Below are 23475 nucleotides of genomic sequence, written 5' to 3'. Positions count from 1 at the left end.
GAAAATCAATGTTATGTGAAAATGGAGGACGACTACATCATGACGTAACTGCCAAACCAAGCTGATTCATAACCTTAACCATCACAGCCAACATTACTCTCGCGCTGTACCCTGGCATTCGTTATTGCCAGAGGTACGTAATTAAAGTGCAAAATGGCTGGAGAGTAGTTTTACTATTGTCATAAATGCAAAATGTCAGCTGAGACAGCTGGTAAGTTAGGAGGGGATGTAGTTATGATCTTTTATCTTCTAGTCCCTGTCCTTTCATAGATTTTCTAAAAAATCTAATGCTGCATGCTACTTCCTTGCCTAGATAAACAAAAGAGAAATCATTTATTACTTATCTAGACTCTGCAATTACGGTTTTAATTTCCTGACAGTATTTGAATGGTGGTCTTCACTTCCTGACAGTATCACTTTATTTAATGGTTATGAATTAGCTGTTAAAAGGGGACAAAGTCAGACACATTTGAAAAAGGTAAATTTGGAATCATACACACTCAGAGGGTAGGAAAAGTGGCTATGGAAACCCCACTTGCATCTCACGTCTCAAGCAGAGGAAGTCTGATGCAGCCCACAAAATGAATACGGCTATATAGGCACTACAGTTTTGAGTTGAGACTTCCTTACCAACTGCCCATAAAAATTCCCTATGCGTAGGACTCCTATTACAAACAATATAACATGCATATTCTTTAAGCTAAGTTCTCCTCTCTGTTTTATGATTTTGCCATATAAAATTGAACTTGGAGTTTTTTTTTTTTTAAAGAGGAATGTTTCATGCTCTCTCTGTGCCACTTCCCCTGGAATGCCAATGTTATCTGAAAAAGCTCTAAATAGTTCTGTAAGTTTGCTCAAATGTCAGTACTTTCTCTGTAGAATCTTCTTTACTTATGTTTGCTTACCCGCTCCTCCTCCCACACCCCGTCCCGGGCAGTTAGAGGCTTCATCTTTCATCTTTCACTAGCTCTTTGAGCACAAAGCACTCTCTCATTAAGCCCCTTCAAGGCAGAGATTGTTATATATATTAACAACTCTCTATCTTAATGTCCTTAGCTCTGCAGCCTGAAAGAAACTGAATAGAAAATGCTGTAGGAGCAGAGGAAAGGCATTTAGTTTGCCCAGGTTCAGTGACGACTTCCCTGGAGAGGTTGTTTGTTGAAGTGAACCAAATCATGATTATTAAGTACTGCAAAGCTTCTCAGCATATATAAGTAAAACAGGTACAACTACTATGCTTAATGATACTTGGTTCTAGAACAGGGACAGACAGCAAACAGATTTCATCTAAAATGTTAACTGTAATGTATCAGTCATGGCTGCCTAGAACATTTTCTTAGAAAACAGTTTTAAGGTTTCATGTGAAGAAGTACCATGATTTAGCCAAACTGTAGGAGTTTTAGCCCCATATTTTTTTTTTTTATTATAGTTAAACAGTCAATCTGTAAATTAAGTGTTATTAGAAAAAAAAAAACAACTAGTTTCACTTGGTGGTAGAATTCTTGAGGTTATGAAATTAGAAGATCAAGGGAACAGAAACCAAGAGCTAGGTGGTACTGGAAATAGTAAGTATTTATACTTTTAAACAGTTATTTTTAAATGATAAATAATGAACCACCCTTTTAAATACTGCAAATTCCTAATTCCTCAGTCATTTATTGACGCAAAGAAGCAGCCTACGAAGCTTCTGCAGCAGCTTTTTCTTTCTACATACCAAAATTTATTATAACAAATATTATTAGAGTGACATTTCCTAAAAGACCTGGCCAATAGACCATATATATAAAAGTTTTAAAATTTCAGTTTAAGATTTCATAAAATATAAAATTTTAAAATTTCAGTATGACTTTCAATAATAATCAGAATTTCTGCAATAAGATTTTACCTACAAGTATTTTATTTATACTACTATAAAAATCAAACATCATGATAAACGGAGGAAAAAACTGAAGTTGTCAACAATTTCATTCTGCTTGGATCAACAATCAATATCCATGGAAGCAGCAGTCAAGAAATCAAATGTCATATTTCATTAAGCAAATCTAATGCAAAAGACCTCTTTGAAGTTTTCAAAAGCAAAGAATTACTGTGCTGACTAAGGTGCACCTGACCCAAGCCACGATATTCTGAATTGCCTCATACGCATGCAAAAGCTGGACAATGAAAAAGACAGCACTGATGCATTCAAATTGTGGTGTTGGTGAAGAATACGGAATATACTGTGGACCGCCAGAACAATGAATAAATCAGTCTTAGGAGAAACACAACGAATACGCTACTTAGAAGTGAGGATGGTGAGACTTCGGCTGCCTCACTCTGGACGTATCATAAGCAAAGTAAAAGGTCAGCGAAGACTAGGAAAATACTCAATGACAAGGACTGACACAATAGCCGTAACAGTAGATTCAAACATAACAATGATCATGAAGACAGCACAGGACCGGGCAATATTTTGTTCTCTTACACATATGGTCAATGAGTTGGAGCTAACTCAATGGCAACTAACAACAACTACAAAAACAGAAGAAATTCAAGGAATATGACAAATGTCCTGCATTTACTTAAAACAGAAGAAATTCAAGGAATATGACAAATGTCCTGCATTTACTTAAAGGCATATATAAATTAGATGATCTTAATTAAAAAAGCTAAAGGACAGAATTTTCACTACTCAAATAACGTTTCAATCATTATTTACACAGGAATGAAATAAACCACATGGATGGATTCAAACAATAAATTTATCATAAAAACGATAACAAAACATCTTCATAGCCCCATGTAAAGTAAATAAATTCTTTCTCCTTCACTTGTCATCATTTTACCTTTTCATAATTTGATAAAGGAAGATTAAAATGTTATTAGTCATCTACTGATATTTTCGATGGCTCTTGTCTCAGTTACCTAATGCTGCTGTAACAAAAAACTCAACTGGGTGGCTTTAAAGAAAAAGGATTTTATTTTCTCACAGTTCAGGAGAACAGAAGTCCAAATTTAGGGCATGGCTCTACGGGGAGGCCCTTCCTTGTCAGTAGGACCAGGAGTTCCTTGGCGTTCCTTGGCATCTGCTTGCTCTTAATGTCTCTAGGTCTATTCTGGCCTTTTTATAACTCAGAAGTGATTAGGTTTAGAACTACCCTACACTGGTATGACCTCAATGTAACCAAACACCATAACAAAAGAAATCTCCCTATTTGCAAACACAGTCACATTTACAGTTTCAGGGGTTAAGTTTTCAACATGTATTTTCTGGGGACACAATTCAATCCACGACTGCTCTTAATATACTTGAAAATACCTTGAAAACTTCCAATTTAGAAAAGATGCAAATACGTTCATTATGATTACACTCAGGAAGTGTAGTAACTGTAAATAATTCACAAAAAATCTCTGAACTATGAAGGTGAAAATTAAAGTAAAAACCTGCATCTCTCCTTTCTCGTCAGGTTTAGCTGGTTTTGCAGCCTCAGTAGCTGAATTCTTCAAGCTCTCTTTGCTACAGCGCAGAAGTACTTCTACTACATATAAGGGATCCAGTTCACCAGAATTAGGCTAGGAAAAAACACAAAATAAAAGAAGTTATTGAGGTGGAGCAAAGATGGGGGAATAGACAGACGCTTCCAGCGAGCCCTTTTCACAACAAAGACCCGAAAAAAACAAGTGAAACGATATTTGTGACAAGCTGGGATCCCTGAGCATCAAAGCCAAGCTTACACAATGAACCGCGGGGCAGGGGGAAGAAGAGACCGTTCAGAAGTGGAGAGGAGTTACCGGACCTGAATCACGGGGAGCCCTCAGGCACCATTCCTGGAGCGGTGGCAGCGGTCTGGTACTAGCGTGCGGCCACAGTCTCCTCAGAGGGAAGCAGCCAGCCACACAGCCTACTCACACCTCTGGAATCTAAGGAGAATAGCACTCTCGGCAAAACCTAAGTACCTGCGTATATTTTACCGCACCCTCTCCCACCCCCAAGTCAGCTTCAGCGGCTGAATCCCTGGGTCTGAGATAGACACTGATGAGCGCCTAGAGCCATCCTCCCAGCCTTGAGGAAGGAAAAAATTTGCAACTGGGGGGGAAAAGATAATTTGACAGCTCCATTAACCAGGAGAGCTCAAAATAGAAGTGGCTCCTGTCTAGGCATAAACCATCCATGGATCTTGAGCACCTTTCCCTTCTGCATGGACCTGTATGGACCTATTTTGGGAGAACAGGCCCTTGTTGGCAAACTCCAACCATTACAGCTGTGTGGTGGAGAGGTGGGTGTTTGATGTTCGACATTGCTTTGCTATTAAATAAGGTCCTCACCTACCCACATCAGGGACCTAAGGACTGGTAACTCCACTCAGGTCACCCAGCCACCTGCAACAGGGGTCCAAAGATAACTGGTACCTCCCGGTCCTCACAGCCAAAAACATCGGGTGCCCACGGCCTCTCTGCAGAACCCACCCACCAGCACGCTCTAGGGAACAGACACTTTTTCCTCCAAGACACTTGGGGGTCAGTTCTCAGCCCCCTGCCTTGTTCAAAGTGTGACTCCCTGCTGCAATCAGATATCGGTATATATGCCAATCACCCCTGGCCCTCTATGACTGTAGGACAGAGCCTGTACCACACACTTGATATCAGCCACCTGGAAACTGAGCTGAATTCATACAAGAAAACTGACTGGACTCCTAAACTGATACACCGGTTAACAGCTCTAGCCAGCTGGGAACAGGATGCCAGAGCTCCAAAGGCGAAAATAATCAAGCTAGCTCACTCAGGCAACCCATAGGGGTATACCAAAATAAAACAAAGCAAGCAGCTACAACACAGTAAGCAAGCATAAACTAATACAATAACTTATAGATGGCTAGGAGACAACAGTCAACATCAAGTCACATAAACAGACCATGATCATGTCAACAAGCTCTCAAAACAAAGAATCAAGGGTTCTTTTAGATGAAAGTGCATTCCTGGAATTACCAGATGCAGAATACAAAAGTTTAATATACAGAACCCTCAAGACATCAGGAAGGAAATGAGGCAATGTGCAGAACAAGCCAAGGAAAACACAGATAAAGCAACTAAAGAAATTAGAAAGATTATTCAGGAACATAATGAAAAGTGTAATAAGCTGGAAAAATCCACAGACAGACAGACAGCAATCAGAAATTCAGAAGATTAACAATAAAATTACAGAATTAGGTAACTCAATACAAAGTCAAAAGAGCATAACTGAGCAAGTAGAAGCTAGAATTTCTCAACTTGAAGATAAATCACTTGGCACTAATAAATTTGAAGAAAAATCAGATGAAAGAATTTTAAAAAATGAAGAAACCTTAAGAATCACGTGGGACTCTATCAAGAGAAATAACCTACGAGTAATAGAACAGGGAGGGATAACAGAATATACAGAGAAAATTGTTGAAGGTTTGTTGGCAGAAAACTTCCCTGATATTGTGAAAGATGAGACAATATCTATCCAAGATGCTCACTGAACTCCATGTTAAAAGAAAGTCACCAAGACATATAATAATCAAACCTGCCAAAACCAAAGATAAAGAGAGAATTACAGCAGCAGCGAGGGATAAACGAAAAGTCACCTACAAAGAAGAACCAATAAGAGGCTTAGACTACTCGACAGAAACCATGCATGCAAGAAGGCAATGGGATGACATATTTAAAAAACTGAAGGAAAAAAACTGCCTGCCAAGAATCATATATCCATCAAAACCATCTCTTAAATATGAAGGTAAAATTAAGACATTTCCAGATAAACACAAGTTGAGGGAATTTGTAAAAACCAAACCAACTCTACAAAAGATACTAAAGGGAGTTCTTTGGTTAGAAAATCAATAATATCAGGAATCAACCCAAGACTAGAACACTGGGCAGAGCAATCAGAAGTCAACCCAGACAGGGAAATACAAAAAAAAACAAAGATTAAAAAAAAAAAAAAAAGGCCAAAGCAGGGTAACAGTGATGTTATTATATAAAAGAACACAACATTAAAATAATAAAGAGAGAATAAGAAATGTAATCATACACCTTCCATATGGAGAGGAAGATACAGCGATACAAAGAAATAAAAGTTAGTTCTAAATTCAGAAAAATAGAGGTAAATAATAAGGTAACCACAAAGGAGACAAACTATCCTACTCATCAAAATAAAATACAAGGGAAAATACAGACTCAGCAGAAAAAAAACCAACAACAAAGATGAGGAAAGGACAACATTTAAGGAAAATCTACTCAGCACATAAAATCAAGGGGGAAAAAGAAACTGTCAACACACAAAAAGACATCAAAATGATAGCACTAAATTCATACCTATCCATAATTACCCTGAATGTAAATGGACTAAATGCACCAATAAACAGGCAGAGAGTGGCAGAATGGATTAAAAAACAAGATCCGTCTATATGCTGCCTACAAGAGACACATCTTAGCGACACAAACTAAACTCAAAGGATGGAAAAAATATATCAAGCAAACAACAATCAAAAAACAGACTTTAAAGTTAAATCCATCAGAAAGGATAACGGAGGACACTACATAATGATTAAAGGGACAATACACCAAGAAGATATAACCATACTGAATATTTATGCACCCAATCACAGGGCTCCAAGATACGTAAAACAAACTCTATCAGCATTGAAAAGTGAGATAGACAGCTCAACAACAATAGTAGGAGACTTCAACACACCACTTTCGGTGGACAGGTATCCAGAAAGAAGCTCAATAAAGACTAGGAAGGTCTAAATGCCACAATCAACCAACTTGACCTTGTAGACATATACAGAACAATCCACCAAACAACAACCAACTATACTTTCTTTTCTAGTGCACATGGAACATTCTCTACACCAGACCACATATTAGGTCATAAAGCAAGCCTTAGCAGAATCCAAAACACTGAAATATTACAAAGCATCTTCTTTGACCATAAGGCCATAAAAGTGGAAATCAATAACAGAAAAAGCAGGGAAAAGAAATCAAACACTTGGAAACTGAACAATACCCTGCTCAAAAAAGACTGGATTATAGAAGACATTAAGGATGGAATAAAGAAATTCATAGAATCCAATGAGAATGAAAACACTTCCTATCAGAACCTCTGGGACACACCAAAAGCAGTGCTCAGAGGCCAGTTTAAATCAAGAAGGGCCAAAATCAAAGAATTATCCCTACAACTTGAACAAACAGAAAGAGAGCAACAAAAGAAACCCACAGGCACCAGAAGAAAACACATAATAAAAATTAGAGCTGAACGAAATGAAACAGAAAACAGAAAAACAACTGAAAGAATTAACAAGACCAAAAGTTGGTTTTTGAAAAAAATTAACAAAATTGATAAACCACTGTCCAAACTGACAAAAACAGGAGAGGAAGCAAATAACCTGAATAAGAAATGATATGGGCGATATTACAACAGACCCAACTGAAATTAAAAGAATCATATCAGATATGAAAAACTATGCTCAAACAAATTTGAAAACCTAGAAGAAATGGATGAATGCCTAGAAACACACTACCCACCTAAACTAACACAGAGGTAGAACAACTAAATAGACCCATAACAAAGGAAGAGATTGAAAAGGTAATCAAAACAATCCCAACAAAAAAAAAGCCCTGGTCCAGAGGGTTTCACTACAGAGTTCTACTAAACTTTCAAAGAAGAGTTAACACGACTACTACTAAAGGTATTTCAGAGGATAGAAAAGGACGGAATACTACAAAACTCATTCTATGAAGCCACCATATCCCTGATACCAAAACCTGGTAAAGACACCACAAGAAAAGAAAATTACAGACCCATATCCCTCATGAATGTAGATGGAAAAATCCTCAACAAAATTCTAGCCAATAGACTTGAACAACATATCAAAAAAAGAATTCACCATGACCAAGTGGGATTCATACCAGGTATGCAGGGATGGTTCAACATTAGAAAAACAATTAATGTAATCCACCACATAACTAAAACCAAAGAAAAGAATCACATGATTTTATCAATTGATGCAGAAAAGACATTTGACAAAGTTCAACACTCATTCATGATAAAAACTCTCAGCAAAATAGGAATAGAAAGAAAATTCCTCAACATCATGAAGGACATTTATACAAAGCCAACAGCCAACATCATCCTAAATGGAGAGAGCCTGAAAACATTTCCATTGAGATCGGGAACCAGACAGGGATACCCTTTACCACTACTCTTATCCAACATGGTGCGGGAGGTCCTAGCCAGAGCAATTAGGCTAGATAAAGAAATAAAAGGCATCCAGATTGGCAAGGAAGAAGTAAAAGTATCTGTATTTGCCAATGACATGATCTTATACACAGAAAACCCTAAGGAATCCTCCAGAAAACTACTGAAACTAATAGAAGAGTTCAGCAGAGTATCGGGATACAAGATAAACATACAAAAATCAGTTGGATTCCCCTATACCAACAAAAAGAACATCGAAGAGGAAATCACCAAATCAATGCCATTTACAGTAGCCCCCAAGAAGATAAAATCTTACCAGAGATGTAAAAGAATTATACAAAGAAAACTACAGTACACTTCTGCAAGAAAACCAAGAGAGACTTACAAAAGTGGAAGAACATACCTTGCTCACGGATAGGAAGACTTAACATTATAAAAATGTCTATTCTACCAAAGGTGATCTATACATTTAATGCAATTCTGATCAAAATCTCAAGGATATTCTTTAATGAGATGGGGAAACAAATCACTAACTTCATATGGAAGGGAAAGAGGCCCCGGATAAATAAGGCATTACTGAAAAAGAAGAACAAAGTGGGAGGCCTTACTTTACCTGATTTTAGAACCTATTATACCGCCACAGTAGTCAAAACAGCCTTGTACTGGTACAACAACAGAAACATGGACCAATGGAACAGAATTGAGAATCCAGACATAATTCCATCCACATATGAGCAGTTGATATTTGACAAAGACCCCAAATCAGTTAAATGGGAAAAATACTGTCTTTTTATCAAATGGTGCTGGCATAACTGGATATCCACCTGCAAAATAATGAAACAAGACCCATACCTCACTCCATGCACAAAAATGAGCTCAAAATGGATCAAAGACCTAAATATAAAATCTAAAACGATAAAGGTCATGGAAGAAAAAATAGGGACAATGTTAGGAGCCCTAATACATGGCAGAAACAGTATACAAAACATAACTAACAATGCAGAAGAAAAACTAGATAACTATTAAATCTACAAAACATTACTAACAATGCAGAAGAAAAAATAGATAACTGGGAGCTCCTAAAAATCAAACACCTATGCTCATTCAAAGACTTCACCAAAAGAGTAAAAAGACTACCTACAGACAGGGAAGAAGTTTTTAGCTATGACATTTCTGATCAGCGCCTTATCTCTAAAATCTACGCGATACTGCAAAAACTCAACTGCAAAAGGACAAACAGCCCAATTGAAAAATGGGCAAAAGATATGAATAGACACTTTACTAAAGAAGACATTCAGGTAGCTAACAGATACATGAGGAAATGTTCACGATCATTAGCCATTAGAGAAAAGCAGATCAAAACTACAATGAGATTTCATCTTACTCCAACAAGGCTGGCATTAAAGGAAAAAACACAAAAGAATAAATGTTGGAGAGGCCGTGGAGAGACTGGAACCCTTATACACTGCTGGTGGGAATGTAAAATGGTACAACTACTTTGGAAATCCATTTGGCACTTCCTTAAAAAGCTAGAAATAGAACTACCATACGATCCAGCAATCCCACTCCTTGGAATATATCCTAGAGAAATAAGAACCCTTACATGAACAGATATATGCACACCCATGTTTACTGTAGTACTGTTTACAATAGCAAAAAGATGGAAGCAACCAAGGTGCACATCAACGGATGAATGGATAAATAAATTGTGCTATATTCACACAGTGGAATACTACACATTGATGAAGAACAGTGAGGAATCTGTGAAACATTTGATAACATGGAGGAACCCAGAAGGCATTATGCTGAGTGAAATTATTCAGTTGCAAAAGGACAAATATTGTATAAGACCACCAGTATAAGAACTTGAGAAATAGTTTAAACTGAAAAGAAAACATTCTTTTGTGGTTACGAGAGGGGCGAGGGAGGGAGGGTGGGAGAAGGGCATTCTGTAATTAGACGGTAGATAAGAACTACTTTAGGTGATGGGAAAGACAGCACACAATACAGGGGAGGTCAGCACAACTGGACTAATCCAAAAGCAAAGAAGTTTCCTGAATAAACTGAATACTTCGAAGGCCAGCATAGCAGGGGCAGGAGTCTGGGGACCATGGTTTCAGGGGACATCTAAGTCAATTGGCATAATAAAATCTATTAAGATAACATTTTGCATCCCACTTTGGAAGAGTGGCGTCTGGGGTCTTAAACGCTAGCAAGCAGCCATCTAAGATGCATCAATTGGTCTCAACCCACCTGGAGCAAAGGAAAATGAAGAACATCAAGGACACAAGGCGATTATGAGCCCAAGAGACAGAAAGGCCCACATGAACCAGAGATTACATCATTCTGAGACCAGAAGAACTAGATGGTGCCCTGCTACAACCGATGACTGCCCTTTGAGGGAACACAACAGAGAACCCCTGAGGGAACAGGAGAGCAGTGGGATACAGACCCCAAATTCTCGTAAGACCAGACTTAATGGTCTGAGACTAGAAGGACCCCGGTGGTCATGGCCCCCAGACCTTCTGTTGGCCCAGGACAGGAATCATTCCCAAAGCCAACTCTTCAGACATGGGTTGGACTGGAGAATTGGTTGGAGAGGGATGCTGGTGAGGAGTGAGCTTCTTGGATCAGGTGGACACTTGAGACTATGTTGGCATCTCCTGCCTGGAGGGGAGATGAGAGAGTGGATGGGGTTAGAAGCTGGTGAGATGGATACTAAAAGAGAGAGTACAGGGAGAGAGCAGGCTGTCTCATTAGGGGGAGAGTAATTGGAAGTGTGTAGCAAGGTGTATATGGGGTTTTGTGTGAGAGACTGACTTAATTTTCAAACTTTCACTTAAAGCACAATAAAAATTATTTTAAAAAATTAAAAAAAAAAGAAGTTATTAATTTTTAAAAACTGGTCCAACAAGTTTTAAGTTCCATGTATTCAGGGACTATATTCTCAGCATTTGGCATTGTGCCTGGGCACACACTATGCAGTGAATGTTTATTTCATAAAAAGAAGGCTGTCTCTGTGCATCCTTCAACATGCTCCACTGGATAAGAAAACAATTCTAATAGTATGATCATTAAGAAACCATTGTCAATTGTGATATAAAATACACTACTTTTGTTTCTAATGATTAGTTCATAATTTTGTTTAATATTATACTTTAACATGAAAAAGAAACTAAAAGAAATGATCATTACTAGAAAATGAGTCTCTTCCCTTCAAAGCACTGCAATTACATAAGGAAACTACATGAAGTAGAGATATTATTACCCATATTCTGACACTTCTATATTGTGGTTATCATTTTATCAAAGACTTTTTAGATTTTATGTTTTCTAATAAAACCATGATTCTTGAGATCTAAGGTCTAATCAATCATGCCTTCTGCTGTACGATAATTTATGTATCAGAGCAATTGTCTTTCAAATAGTAATAGAAGACCAACATTACTGAAATATACTTAAATATTACTAGGAAAACACATATGAACATCTTCCTTATTGTAGCAACACATGAAATTTTGCTGTTGAAACTTAATATTACAAAATTTTTCTGTTCTTCCAGTTCTGTACTCTGCAAGGTCTGGTCAACAAAGTGATCTTTCACATTAAGAGAAAATAGTTATTAAGTGTTCTATTTGGCCTCCCGCTGACTGTCCTAGCCTAAATTCTTGTAATTTTTCCACACAGGTTCTAATTTTTCAGTTCTTGGTCACATAACTTACACTTTCTCGTCCTAGCTTGTCTTTATTCTTTTTAAAGTGTGGCTAATTTCCAGCTATAAACTGAAATCACCAAATTAAAACATATTTTTTTGCATTCCCAAGAACGTAAAGAAACAAACAGTACGAAATATTTACTGTTAAATTTTTTTCTTCAAAATGCCTCAAACTATTTCCTTCTGTCCGTATTCTCCCTCTGCCTTTGGCAAACTCTACTGGCCACAAAAATCTTTGGATTAGTATTTTGGCCTAGATTCCAAAAGCAATAAAAATGTACTTCCCATTTTTTGTGAACAAATATAAGCAGTTCTTTGGAAAAAATGAGTTATACCATCAATTTAAACAACAACAACAAAAAAATGAATATGTCCCTTTCAAGTCCCCATCCCATCTTTGCCTAAAAGAACTCTCATCAACTAGCAGTACTCTTACACACTCATTAAAGATCAATACAGGCAGATAATTTTAAAAACTATCCATAGATATATGTGCGTGTCATCTATATGTGTGTGTGTGTGTTGTCTGTTTATCTCTTACGATTTTTCTTTCCTAAAAATGTAAAAACTGAGATTAACTTCAAGCAGGACTGCATGAGCAACTCTGTGAACCTACTCTCCAGCAAAACTGGAGAAAATTCTAAAAAACAAAAACAAAACAAAAAAACCTACTTCTCCGGAAACAGTCTAAAGGGCATACAGCAAATAAAGGAAGAGCCAGCAAATAAAACCTGTTAAAATTCAGTTAGAACAGTGAGAGTTTATGGTATCTGAAGACTGCTTCCTTCCTTCCTACTCTCGTCTGAGCAGTACGAAAAATCTACTCCTGACGGATAAAGCCAAAAACACAGGATTCACTTTCTCCATGGCTCCCAGCTGGAGGGCTATGTTCCCAAGAGGAATAAGACATCAGCATTTCTCATTCCACTCTCAACTACTACCTATTGCTGAGGCTAAGTTCTAGGCAAGTGAGGAAGAGAGATGGGGAATTCCTTCTACTCAGCTCTATCTTGAACACAGTGCTGCTGAGAGTACTGGAGTCCTACCCTTGTCTGCTCCTAAGGCTGTGGCTTCACACTGGGAGAAGCAAGGCAAGAAGGCTTGAGGCTACTGCCTCCGCCTGCTACCTAGCACTCAGTTCCAAAAGCAGGGGCGCCACTCGCAGAGAAGTCAGATCTTTCTTTCTAATCTATTTTAGTCTGGAAGCTCCACTGAAACCTGTTCAGCATCATGGCAACACACAAGCCCCCACTGACAGACAGGTACTGGCTGCACATGAGGTGCACTGGTCAGGAATCAAACCCGGGCCACCTGCATGGAAGATGAAGAATCTACCACTGAACTACATGAGGCATGTTCTATGCCAAGAAATCTCCTTTATAGGATATTCGAAAGGCTTTCCAAATTTTTACTGCAATATCAATTTTGTTAAAAGGGATGCACTGCTAGAAATCATGCCTCTTGTATGGAAGGTGGAACAATTTAGTATGTGAAACAAGGCATTCACACTCGGGAGAAGCGGAAAAAGGTTAGGAACACAAGATATTGCCTTCTTTTTGAGAACTCAGCTATCCTATAATCTCACATATTAGGGAATGTGTTAGAGAACTAGATAATACACAAAAGGTCTCTGAGGAATCCAAACGCAACTATGAAGTCCACCAGGGGTTGTACAATTTTGGATTGAACTGTAACATTTAGCACTGATTGCCATACTTTTCCCTAAACACAGTAAGTAGATTTTAATAGCTGTGAAAGAGGCGTAAATAAAGACTACCCTTTCAGATTAACCTTACCTCCTGCAGGGAAGATGACACCTACATTAATTATAATTAGGCTTAAAGAAAATAAACACCTGTAGGGGAGTGGGTAAGCATTTAACAGCATTCTCATGGTTGAAGGTAATCCAATAGAAAATACAAAGAACCGTATGTCAGATCTGGGTACTAGTCATGGCTCAAACCAGTAACTTCCATGCAATCTTAGACAAGTTTAAACATTCCAAACTTCATTTCATCACCTGGATTTTTAAAAAAGAGGACAAGGGATAGAATGGAGAGGAAGACTTTGAATGAATGCAGCCATCCTATCATATACCCAAGCTTGAAATATTATCATCATTATTTTAACACTCCTTTTAATCTGCCACAAAAGTACTGCCAATTCTAGCTCCTCAGTCTCTTCCATCTGAACCCTTCCTCTTTTACCTCCATCCTCCTTTTGGCTCTCACTCAAACAAGATAAGAGCCTCCTTAATTGACCTACTGGCCTCTGCTAAATTATTCCCTTCCAATATTCTTCACATACTGTCATCAGAGTAATTAAAACCTCTGAGCAGGTTAAAAACAAACAAGCAAGCCAACTATCTTTCAATGGCTTGTCAATACATTCAAATGTTCAGATCCAACCCTAACATACTTGAAACTGGTATTTTAAACACTTTCCCATGATTATATCCAATAGCTTTTATGTTATTCCCTTCCTTTCACCCAAAATGTGCTATGACTGCTGCATACCACTGTTCCTCCACCAAATAAAATTCTACTCATTCTTCAAAGTTCAGTTTAAAATTCTCTTTCTTCTAAGATGCCAAATCCAATAGCTCAGACATAGCTTCTTCTTCCCCTGTGCTCCAAATGCACTTTGTTTTTATCTTTACTAAAGACCTTAGCACATTCTGCCTTATTTTTTCCATTAGCTGCTTGCCACTGTTCCCCAAAATGAGTAAGCACAGGGATGTTGTGTCTGTGGCCCATGGATGCTTGATGAATTGGAATCAAATGAGATAACGAGTGTGGTAATATTTTTTTTTAATCCTGTAAATTAGTAATTACTAATGAAGATAATTTATCAAAATGGAAGTAAAAATTTAAGAAGTCCCTCAATGAGATTAATCGTATATATAAATTGAAACATCTTTCACGAAACTGAGAACTCAATCGTTTCTCCATAACAAATGATTTCAACATCTCAAAGTCCATTTATGTATTTTGGAGCTAATACATAATCTCAAAGCTTAATCACTAATTTCCCTACACAACGGTGGAACAACCACACTCATGACAACAAAAGCATGAAACAGCAGACCTTAGAAGAATGTATATATCATCTTATACAAACCTCTCATTTTAAAAACAAGGAGAAATAAGCACACAGACAGAAAGCATCTTGCCTGAGGTCACATACTGGAGAACAATGTGTTGGTAACTACTGCAGCTAAAGACAATAAAATAAGCAGGATGGCTGATTAAATTTCAAAGTAACGATTCTTCTAACAAATTAAAATAATCCTTGATTTTATATATAAGTAATCTTATTTCTGAAATACCAATATATATAATGATGCAAATCAATTTTATGCTTCCATTTAGAAAGAGTGAGTAAAATAAGCAAGTTTTCCAAATTTCTTTTCTTCAAGTCTCTTAAACCTAAACCAAAATTCTAATTTTCACTGGCAGAGTAGATTTTTTTCTAACATTCAATTTAAATATTAAAGCTATAAAAAGGATCGATGAATTCAAAGAAATGTGTATTTTTCACAAAAGCAAAAATTTTTGTTGCTGAGAAAATAACCATACCACTTTAAGAATAAAATTAAAGATTATGCAAAAATTAATTTTTTTATGGTGGACTTTTTTTTTTTTTTTTTACAGTTTCTCTTAAGGTAATAGTATTTCCACTTTGGCCAATTTCATGAGTTGGGGAAAAAATTCCACTAAAAATTTATATATAATTCTTATTTAACGTTTACCTTAACATTTGACTTTTTGGAGAAGTTCACCACAACTCCCCAGCCAAAGTCATCTCCTTCATTCTTCACCTGAAAAGAAAGTAAAAAGCAAGTTTATAATAAATGTTTATATCCAAAAGACACCTACCATGCCTACATTATAGACTAAGACAAGTTTTTGAGCTACCCATTTCTAATATTTTTTTTTTGTACTTTAAAGGTTTACAAAACAAACTAAGCTCTCATCAAACAGAACACATTGTTCTATGACACTTGTTAAAAACCCCACGACATGTCAACACCCTCCCTTCTCAACCCTGGGTTCCCTATCACCAGTTTTCCTGTTCCCTTCTGCCTTTCAGTCCCTGCCCCAGGGCTGGTGGGCCCCTTTAGTCTTGTTTTGTTCCATGGGCCTGTTGAACACGTCAATCTTTGGCTGAAGGACAAACCTCAGGAGTGACCTCTATACTGAGCTGAAAGGTTGTTAGGGGCCATAATGTCAGTCTAATAAAATATTTTTGAAAGATCATTGCTAAAATTAAGGAACAAGATATTAACCCCACAGGGGAAAAAATGCAAAATTTTGTAGGCCACTAGAATGGAAATAACTGAAATCTCTAAACTGGCAACCAGTGCTAAAAATGACATGGTGTATTTTTCAATGTTCTAAGAATATTTAAGGGTTTTGTATCAAATGAATTTACCCAGGATTTAAAGCTGCCTCGTTTTAAAATAACATTTCATAAATGGAAATATTCCATATGCTAATTCCAAAACTGTCTACTTCAATTTATATCCCAAAGAATGAAAAACTAGTAGTGATTAAATGACCTTCACTTAAGTCCCTTAATCAGCGCCATGTGAAACAAGTGAAGAAGTATCATTAGTATAGCAGGAAGCATTTTACCAAGAAAAACACATGAGAATCTTTATCCAAAATACACTTTTAAATACTGAAATATCCAAATATTTTATGAAGAAATTATGACATACCTTTACCAAACGACCTGGTTGTAGAAACGGTAAACAGTACTTTGGTTTGTGAATATATTCTTCAATTTCTTTACCCAATTTGGCAAGCTGTTGTCTAATCTTGTAATAGATGACTACACTTTCTTCATTGGGAATTACTATTTTATTATACTGCTCTTCTGAGTTCTTTACCTCTGTAAATCAACAAATGTACAATCTCAAAAAATTACACACCTTACACAAATCACACCCAAGATGTATCTATTTTTTTTTCCTACTACAAATTGTCAGCTTGCATCATCTACAATCAAAGATTTGAGGAAAAGTCCTTCAGGGATGTGATGATTTAAAGTTAAATTAATCAAAATTAAATAAAACAAAAAATTTAGTCACTTAGCCACATTTCAAATGCTCAACAGCCATATGTGGCTAGTGGCAACTGTACTAGATAGCAGACACAGAACATGTCCATCATTGCAGAAAGTTATATCCGAGAGTGCTGTTTTAGACCTTCTAATATGCCACCTGACTCTCAGCAAGAATTCAGTTTGCTAATCTTACCAAGTTTCCAACACAGCCTGGGACTAGGTCTCTAAAACTTTATCAAAAGCGTAAAAAGAGAACGTACAGGCTGGGAAAAAATCTTTGGAAACGGGCATATCCAATAATGGTCTAATCTCTAAAATTTATAGAAGACTTCAACAACTCAACCACAAAAAGACAAACAACCCAATTATAAAATGGCAAAGGGCACGAACAGAACTTTCACCAAAGAAGATATCCAAGTAGCCAACAGACACAGGAAAAGATGCTCATGACCATTAGCCATTACAGAGATGCAAATCAAAAGTACAATGAGATACTGTTTCACTCCGGTAAAAAAGCACTGATTAAAGAAAGCAGCAGATAACAGCAAATGTCAGCGAGGATGTGGGGAGATTATAACCCTTATCCATTGTTGGTGGGACTGTAAAATGGTACAAACACTATGGAAAACAATATAGTGCTTCCTCAAAAAACTAGAAATAAAACTGCCATATGATCCAGTAATCCCTCTCCTAGGTAAATACCCTAGAGGCCTGATAGTGACACAAACAAACATATGCACACCTATGTTCACTGCAGCTTTATTCACAATAGCAAAAAACTGAAAAGAAATGAAGTGCCCATCAATAGGTGAATGGATAGGCAAAATGTGGTACGTACATACAATGGAATACTAAGAACACGGAAGGACCTGGAGGGCATATGCTAAGTGAAACAGATCAAGCACATGACAACAAATATTGTATGAACCCTCTTTTATAAGACAAGAACAGATACATACAAAGAGTCCAAAGCTCATTTGGGGGGGTAACACTCTTTAGATCACAGATTCTTGTTATTTTGGGTGATGAGAAAAGTGGCACCAAGTGTGGGTATAGTGAGCAGAGCGCGATCAAAGTAAATGATGTCGCTGAGATGCGCTCAAGGGAAGAGGATGCTTGTAATAAGAAATTTGACATATTTAAGAGGGCAACAACTCCAACAAAGACCAAAAAACACATGTATGATCACATATGGATGGGTACAGGCATACAGGTACAGGTGTATACACACATGAGAATATACAGTAGTATCTATAAAAAATCTGTATGTATGTGTAAATATAGGTATGTGAGTGCAGACACATATATTCATTGAAGACACAACTACAGATACTCCCTCAGACATAACCAAACACCTTACGAGACTGGTTTTCTAGGTTTGAAGGCTTAAGGCCATAGTCTCATGGGACAGCCCAGTCAACTGGCATAATACAGTTCACGAAGTTCATGTTCTGAATCCTAGTGACGTGAGTAGCATCTGGGGTCATAAAATCTTGTGAGTGGCTATTTAAGATACAACTATTGGTCTCTACTCATCAGGAGCAGAAGAGTAAGAAGGTAATCAAAATCTCAGAGAAGAGCCCTAAGACACTCTTTAAACCCTGAACTGAAGCTACCCTGAGATCACCTTTTAGTGAAACAGAGTGGCACACAAAATAAAGGTATTACCGTAAGAATGGTGCTCTACTAAAAAAACCATCTGTATAGTTTTTTACTCTACATTTACTCTAACGGTCAACATTTACTCGAAAGCAAAAAGAAGATAAGGGGGCAGGGAAGCTAGAATACTGGAAACGAACAATCAGAACACAAGAAAATGCCGACACAGTGTGAAAAATGAAACTAGTATCACAACAATTTATGTGAAAACTGTCAAATAGGAACCTAACTTGCTATGTAAACAGTCATAAAAAACACAGTATTATTTTTTAAAAAAGAAATACTGTTGTCATTGTTGTTAGGTGTCACAGAGTCGATTTTCGGCACAGGAATGAGAAATTTGAAAAAACTGAACTTAAATCCAAGCTATATTTCCTTTATCGTTTATAAGCTTATGCTATGGCACTCTTTTATAATGAGAAAATGGTGAAAAGGCAAGATTAATACATGCTTCTTACAGATTAACTTTTACTAGACCAGGTTTTTATTATATCTAATTATTCAGGGACACGAGTTAACATGTGATGTATCTATAATAATAAAGTATATTACATGTGAATCAACAGTAGAAAAGCATCCCAACAGGGTTTTCTTACTTAACACTTTGAAATGTTCTAGCCAGTGACAATGTCAAGACTGTAGCTCTTACTTTACTTTATGTAAGGACTAAGATTAATGTCTTAGGCTGGGTTCTCCAGAGAAGTAAAACATATAAATATATATAGAGAGAAATTTTTATCAAGGCAACAGCTCATGCAATTGTAGACGTTGAAATGTCCCAAGTCTGTGGATCACGATAGAGGCCTCTCCCAATTCATGCAGCTGCAGAAGCTGGCGAACCCAAGATCAGCAGGTCAGAGAGCAGGGTTCCCGCTCACAGGCTGTGAAAGTCGAGGAATTCCAAGAGTGACAGGTAAGCTGCTAGCTCAAGTCCCAAGAACTGGAAGTCAGACAAGAGGTAGCTGCTGGGTCTAGAACTACCCAAACACCTTGGAAAGGCGAGCAGGAAGGAAGTAGGTGGCAGAGCGTGTGGAAATGAAGGCCGAGGGGGCAGTGAGCTGCCACAGGCCTCAACCCCACCGGTACCACTCAGCAGATTCCATCACGGGGGGTGATCACATACTAAATTTCAACAGGGAAGTGATCACAACATTATGTAACTGCCAAAACGCTGAGAATCATAGCCCAGACAAGTTGACACACAATCTTAACCATCAGTTAGGCTCACTAGAAAAAAACAATGGCAAAACAGCCAATAAGACATTCATTTTGCTGCTTAGTCTCCTAACTAAGAGGCAGCCGTTTGAACCAAAGGGATACTGCACGGTTTAAAACCAGAAAAAGGTTTGTGTCATAGCTGTATTCTTTCACCATACTTATTCAATCTGTACATTGAGCAAATCATCTAAGAAGTTGGACAATATGAAGAAGAATGGGGCATCAGGATTGGAGGACAACTCAACAACCTGCGATATACAGATGACACAAACTTGCTTGCTCAAAGTGAAAAGGACTTGAAGCACTTACTGACGAAGATTAAAGACAGTCTGCAGTATGGATTACACTTCAACATAAAGAAAACAAAAATCCTCACAACTGGACCAATAAGCAACATCATGATAAACGGAGCAAAGATTGAAGTTGTCAAGGATTTCATTTTACTTGGATCCACAATCAATGCCCATGGAAGCCAGCAATCATGAAATCAAACAATGTACTGCATTGGGCAAATCTACTGCAAAAAACCTCTTTAAAGAGTTGAAAAGCAAAGATGTCTCTTCGAGGACTAAGGTACTCCTGACTCAAGCTATGGTATTTTCAATCACCTCATATGAATGCAAAAGTTAGACAATGAGTAAGAAAGATCAAAGTAGAATCAATGCCTCTGAATTATGGTGTTGGCAAAGAATATTGTGTTATAGCACAGACTGCCAGAAGAACAAACACATCTATCTTCAAAGAAGTGCAGCCAGAATGATCTTTAGAAGAAACAAGGATGGCGAGTCTTTGTCTCACCTACTTTGGACATGTTATCAGGAAGGACCAGCTCCTGGAAAAAAACATCATGCTTGGTCAGCGAAAAAGAGAAAGAACCTTAACAAGATGGACTGACACAGTGGCTGCAACATAACAGCAATTGTGAGGATGATGCAGGACTGGGAAGCATTTCATTCTGTTGTACACAGGTTTGGCTATCAGTCAGAACTGACTTGACAACACCTAACAACAACTGAGCTATACTTTGTTATGGCTATTTTATACTTACTCTCTACTACTCCCGGAATTGCTCTATAATGCTGAAACTGGTAGAAGGATTTTTCCAACATGTACTCAGGATTAATTTCTTCTACACGTAGTAAGTTTAAAACCATGTTGTATGTCAAATGGAAAGCACTATTCAGAGGATCAGCTGAACCCTAAGAAAGAAAACATGTTGTAAGTTTTTCAAATAATTTACACAGATATTTTTAACCTGTCATACTGCCTGAAAATTTAGTCTATGTTAAAGAACATTAGGGAAGTGCAGTAAGTTCCTTCCTTTAGTTGACTAAGACAAATTGATAAAGCAGTTGCTCTTTGGGCGTGAAGGAAAAAAAAAAATCACTAAATAGGACATTAGTAGTTAAAGTACTCTTTGCCAAATATGTTCAGCTCTCTGCCTTCCAAGTACAAAACAGGACTGCGCTTTCTGGCCTCCTAGTGGGTGGCACCAATAAATCGAAGGTGAAAGTGAAATGTGTCACCTCCTGGTCAAGTAGTCATTTACTGGTGCCAAGGAAGGTTATGTACCAATGTGAAATTATATTCAGGAATATTAGTCTTAACAGCAGCATGCCAAGTAAATTAGGAGAAAAATTGGAACTAGAACAGTTAGAATGGTAGTTGTAAGTAATTTAGATAAGATTTGGTGAAACTCTGAATCAGGATGGTAGCAGTAGTAAGGAAACAAAAGAACTAATCTAAGATACACTGAGGAAAGAACCTGCAATAATCAATTAATTAAAAGAAAGGGATAAAGCAGAAGAAGGAAACAAAACAACTCCTAAACTGAAATTTACATCTGTGATTTCATTAACCAGTGACCTACGTGAGAGGAGAGGTCAGGCAAGAATGGCAAAGAGAAAGAGAGATAACTTTCATTTTAGATAGGTAACCATGACTCAAACCATGATACTTTAAGCATGGAAGAAAAACCCACTGCCATCAAATCAATTCCGACTCAAAGTGAGCTTATGGGACGGAGTGGGACTGCCCCACAGAGTTTCTGAGGAGGTGGTGGATTCAGACTGTCGACCTTTTGGTTAGTAGCCGTAGCACTTAACCACTATACCACCAGGGTTTTGTTAATAATTATACTACTACAACAGACCTAAATTGGGACTATACTGGGCTCACTTGGATATAATGTCAAAATGCCACGTTAAGATTCAGGTGACTGAGAATTCAGATAGGTATATCCTAAAGCAGTTGGGAATACATAAGTGAAACTTGAGGTTGAAAACAGACATTTGTACTGCTGAAGCTCCAAATTTCTTAGAGGAAGTAATAGTAGAAAACAAAAAGGAAAATTAAAGGCTGGGTTTGTTTACAACAAATTATTAAGTAGCTAAAAAGTTGTTTTTTAATTCCTCTCCTCCCTAAGAATCTGGTTTTGAAGTGGCTCCTGACGTGTGTTTCTAAAATTCTTGGTGAAGGGACAGAATCTTAGCTCAATTACCTTAAGTAGTTGTTTTCCAATTGTTGGGCTCATCTTTTCATCCACCATAAGAATTACAATTCCCCTATCATCCATTCCCCTCCTTCCAGCACGACCAGACATTTGAATGTATTCACCAGAGGAAATCTGAAAGAACATAATTAAAATTCTGTGTTTTGGAGACAACCCGGTAAACATACCCTTAAAAATCTTATTGTAAAACACGCAAACACGTTATATAGTCTGAAAAAAACAACATAAGTTTTTAGGACCATTTAAGTGGAAGCACAAAAATGTGAAACACTGAAGTTCATGTCACAAAACTACATATTATCTCCAAAATTACTTCATTTTTTGCACTAGACCAATTACTACTAGTTCATACTTTCAAAAACACTATAGCTACAGGAAAGCACTGGCTAATTCACTGGCATAAAAAAAATCTTTGAGCAAGATACTCCAGAAAACAGCCAAGTCTAAGAAAGAAAACGATGATCCAAACTCAACCAAACACAAATTCTGACTTGAACATAATAAATTTTTTTTAATCTGAAAAATGAGATTCATACAAAAATTATCCATTTTTGAAAGGAAAAGCACAATTCTCTATTTTCTCAACAAATGTGGCTGGAGTCTGGCAGTCCATTTTTCACCATCAACCACCTCGTGTACAGGATTTCAGGATGGCACTGAACAACCTGAACACTAGGCAATGTTTTATCTATAAATGCATGTGTACTCTTGCCCTGTGGAAAGGATCCAGAGTTTTTAGATTCTCGGAAAAAAAAAAAAAAAAAATTGTGGCTCAAGAAGAGTTACAAAACACTATGCTACAAGAAGGCATACTGATAGCATCAAAAACAGAGCTAACTAGGAGCAAGGAAGGGACCTAACAAAAAAGACAATCCTATAAAGATGAGGAAAAAACTTTTTAAAAGAGCAGTCCATAGAAATAAAATCTCAACAGGGTCCAAGGATATCATTATAACTTCTAAATTTCATAACAATGATCTTGAATCATCAAGAAAAGGTTGCTTTCTAATTTCAATTACATACTGCACTCCTTACCCTTACTCTGGGGTCCATGTACCACCCACGAATGACCAGGAGACACCAGGGAGCAGGTAAAGTAAAAAG

At 37.3% G+C, this 23475-nt stretch overlaps 1 protein-coding gene across 2 annotated transcripts in view; it reads right to left on the bottom strand.

Annotated features, from left to right (window-relative positions):
* Positions 1 to 23475, bottom strand: part of MTREX (Mtr4 exosome RNA helicase) — a 122801-nt gene that overhangs the window by 41072 nt on the left and 58254 nt on the right. The window contains exons 15-19 of one of the 2 annotated variants that reach the window (XM_049863768.1): positions 22360 to 22485; positions 20908 to 21058; positions 16636 to 16808; positions 15664 to 15732; positions 3424 to 3552 (exon numbers count right to left, since the gene is read on the bottom strand). In XM_049863768.1, coding sequence (XP_049719725.1) covers positions 3424 to 3552; positions 15664 to 15732; positions 16636 to 16808; positions 20908 to 21058; positions 22360 to 22485 — 648 coding nt within the window. The remainder of the gene's footprint in view (positions 1 to 3423; positions 3553 to 15663; positions 15733 to 16635; positions 16809 to 20907; positions 21059 to 22359; positions 22486 to 23475) is intronic. The other variant, XM_049863773.1, reaches the window with a different exon arrangement.

The sequence above is a fragment of the Elephas maximus genome, chromosome 2 (genome assembly GCF_024166365.1).
Source record: "Elephas maximus indicus isolate mEleMax1 chromosome 2, mEleMax1 primary haplotype, whole genome shotgun sequence".
In the NCBI taxonomy this organism is placed as follows: domain Eukaryota; kingdom Metazoa; phylum Chordata; class Mammalia; order Proboscidea; family Elephantidae; genus Elephas; species Elephas maximus.
Note: the sequence above shows the minus strand (reverse complement) of the source record. Positions and strands in the feature narration are given on the sequence as shown.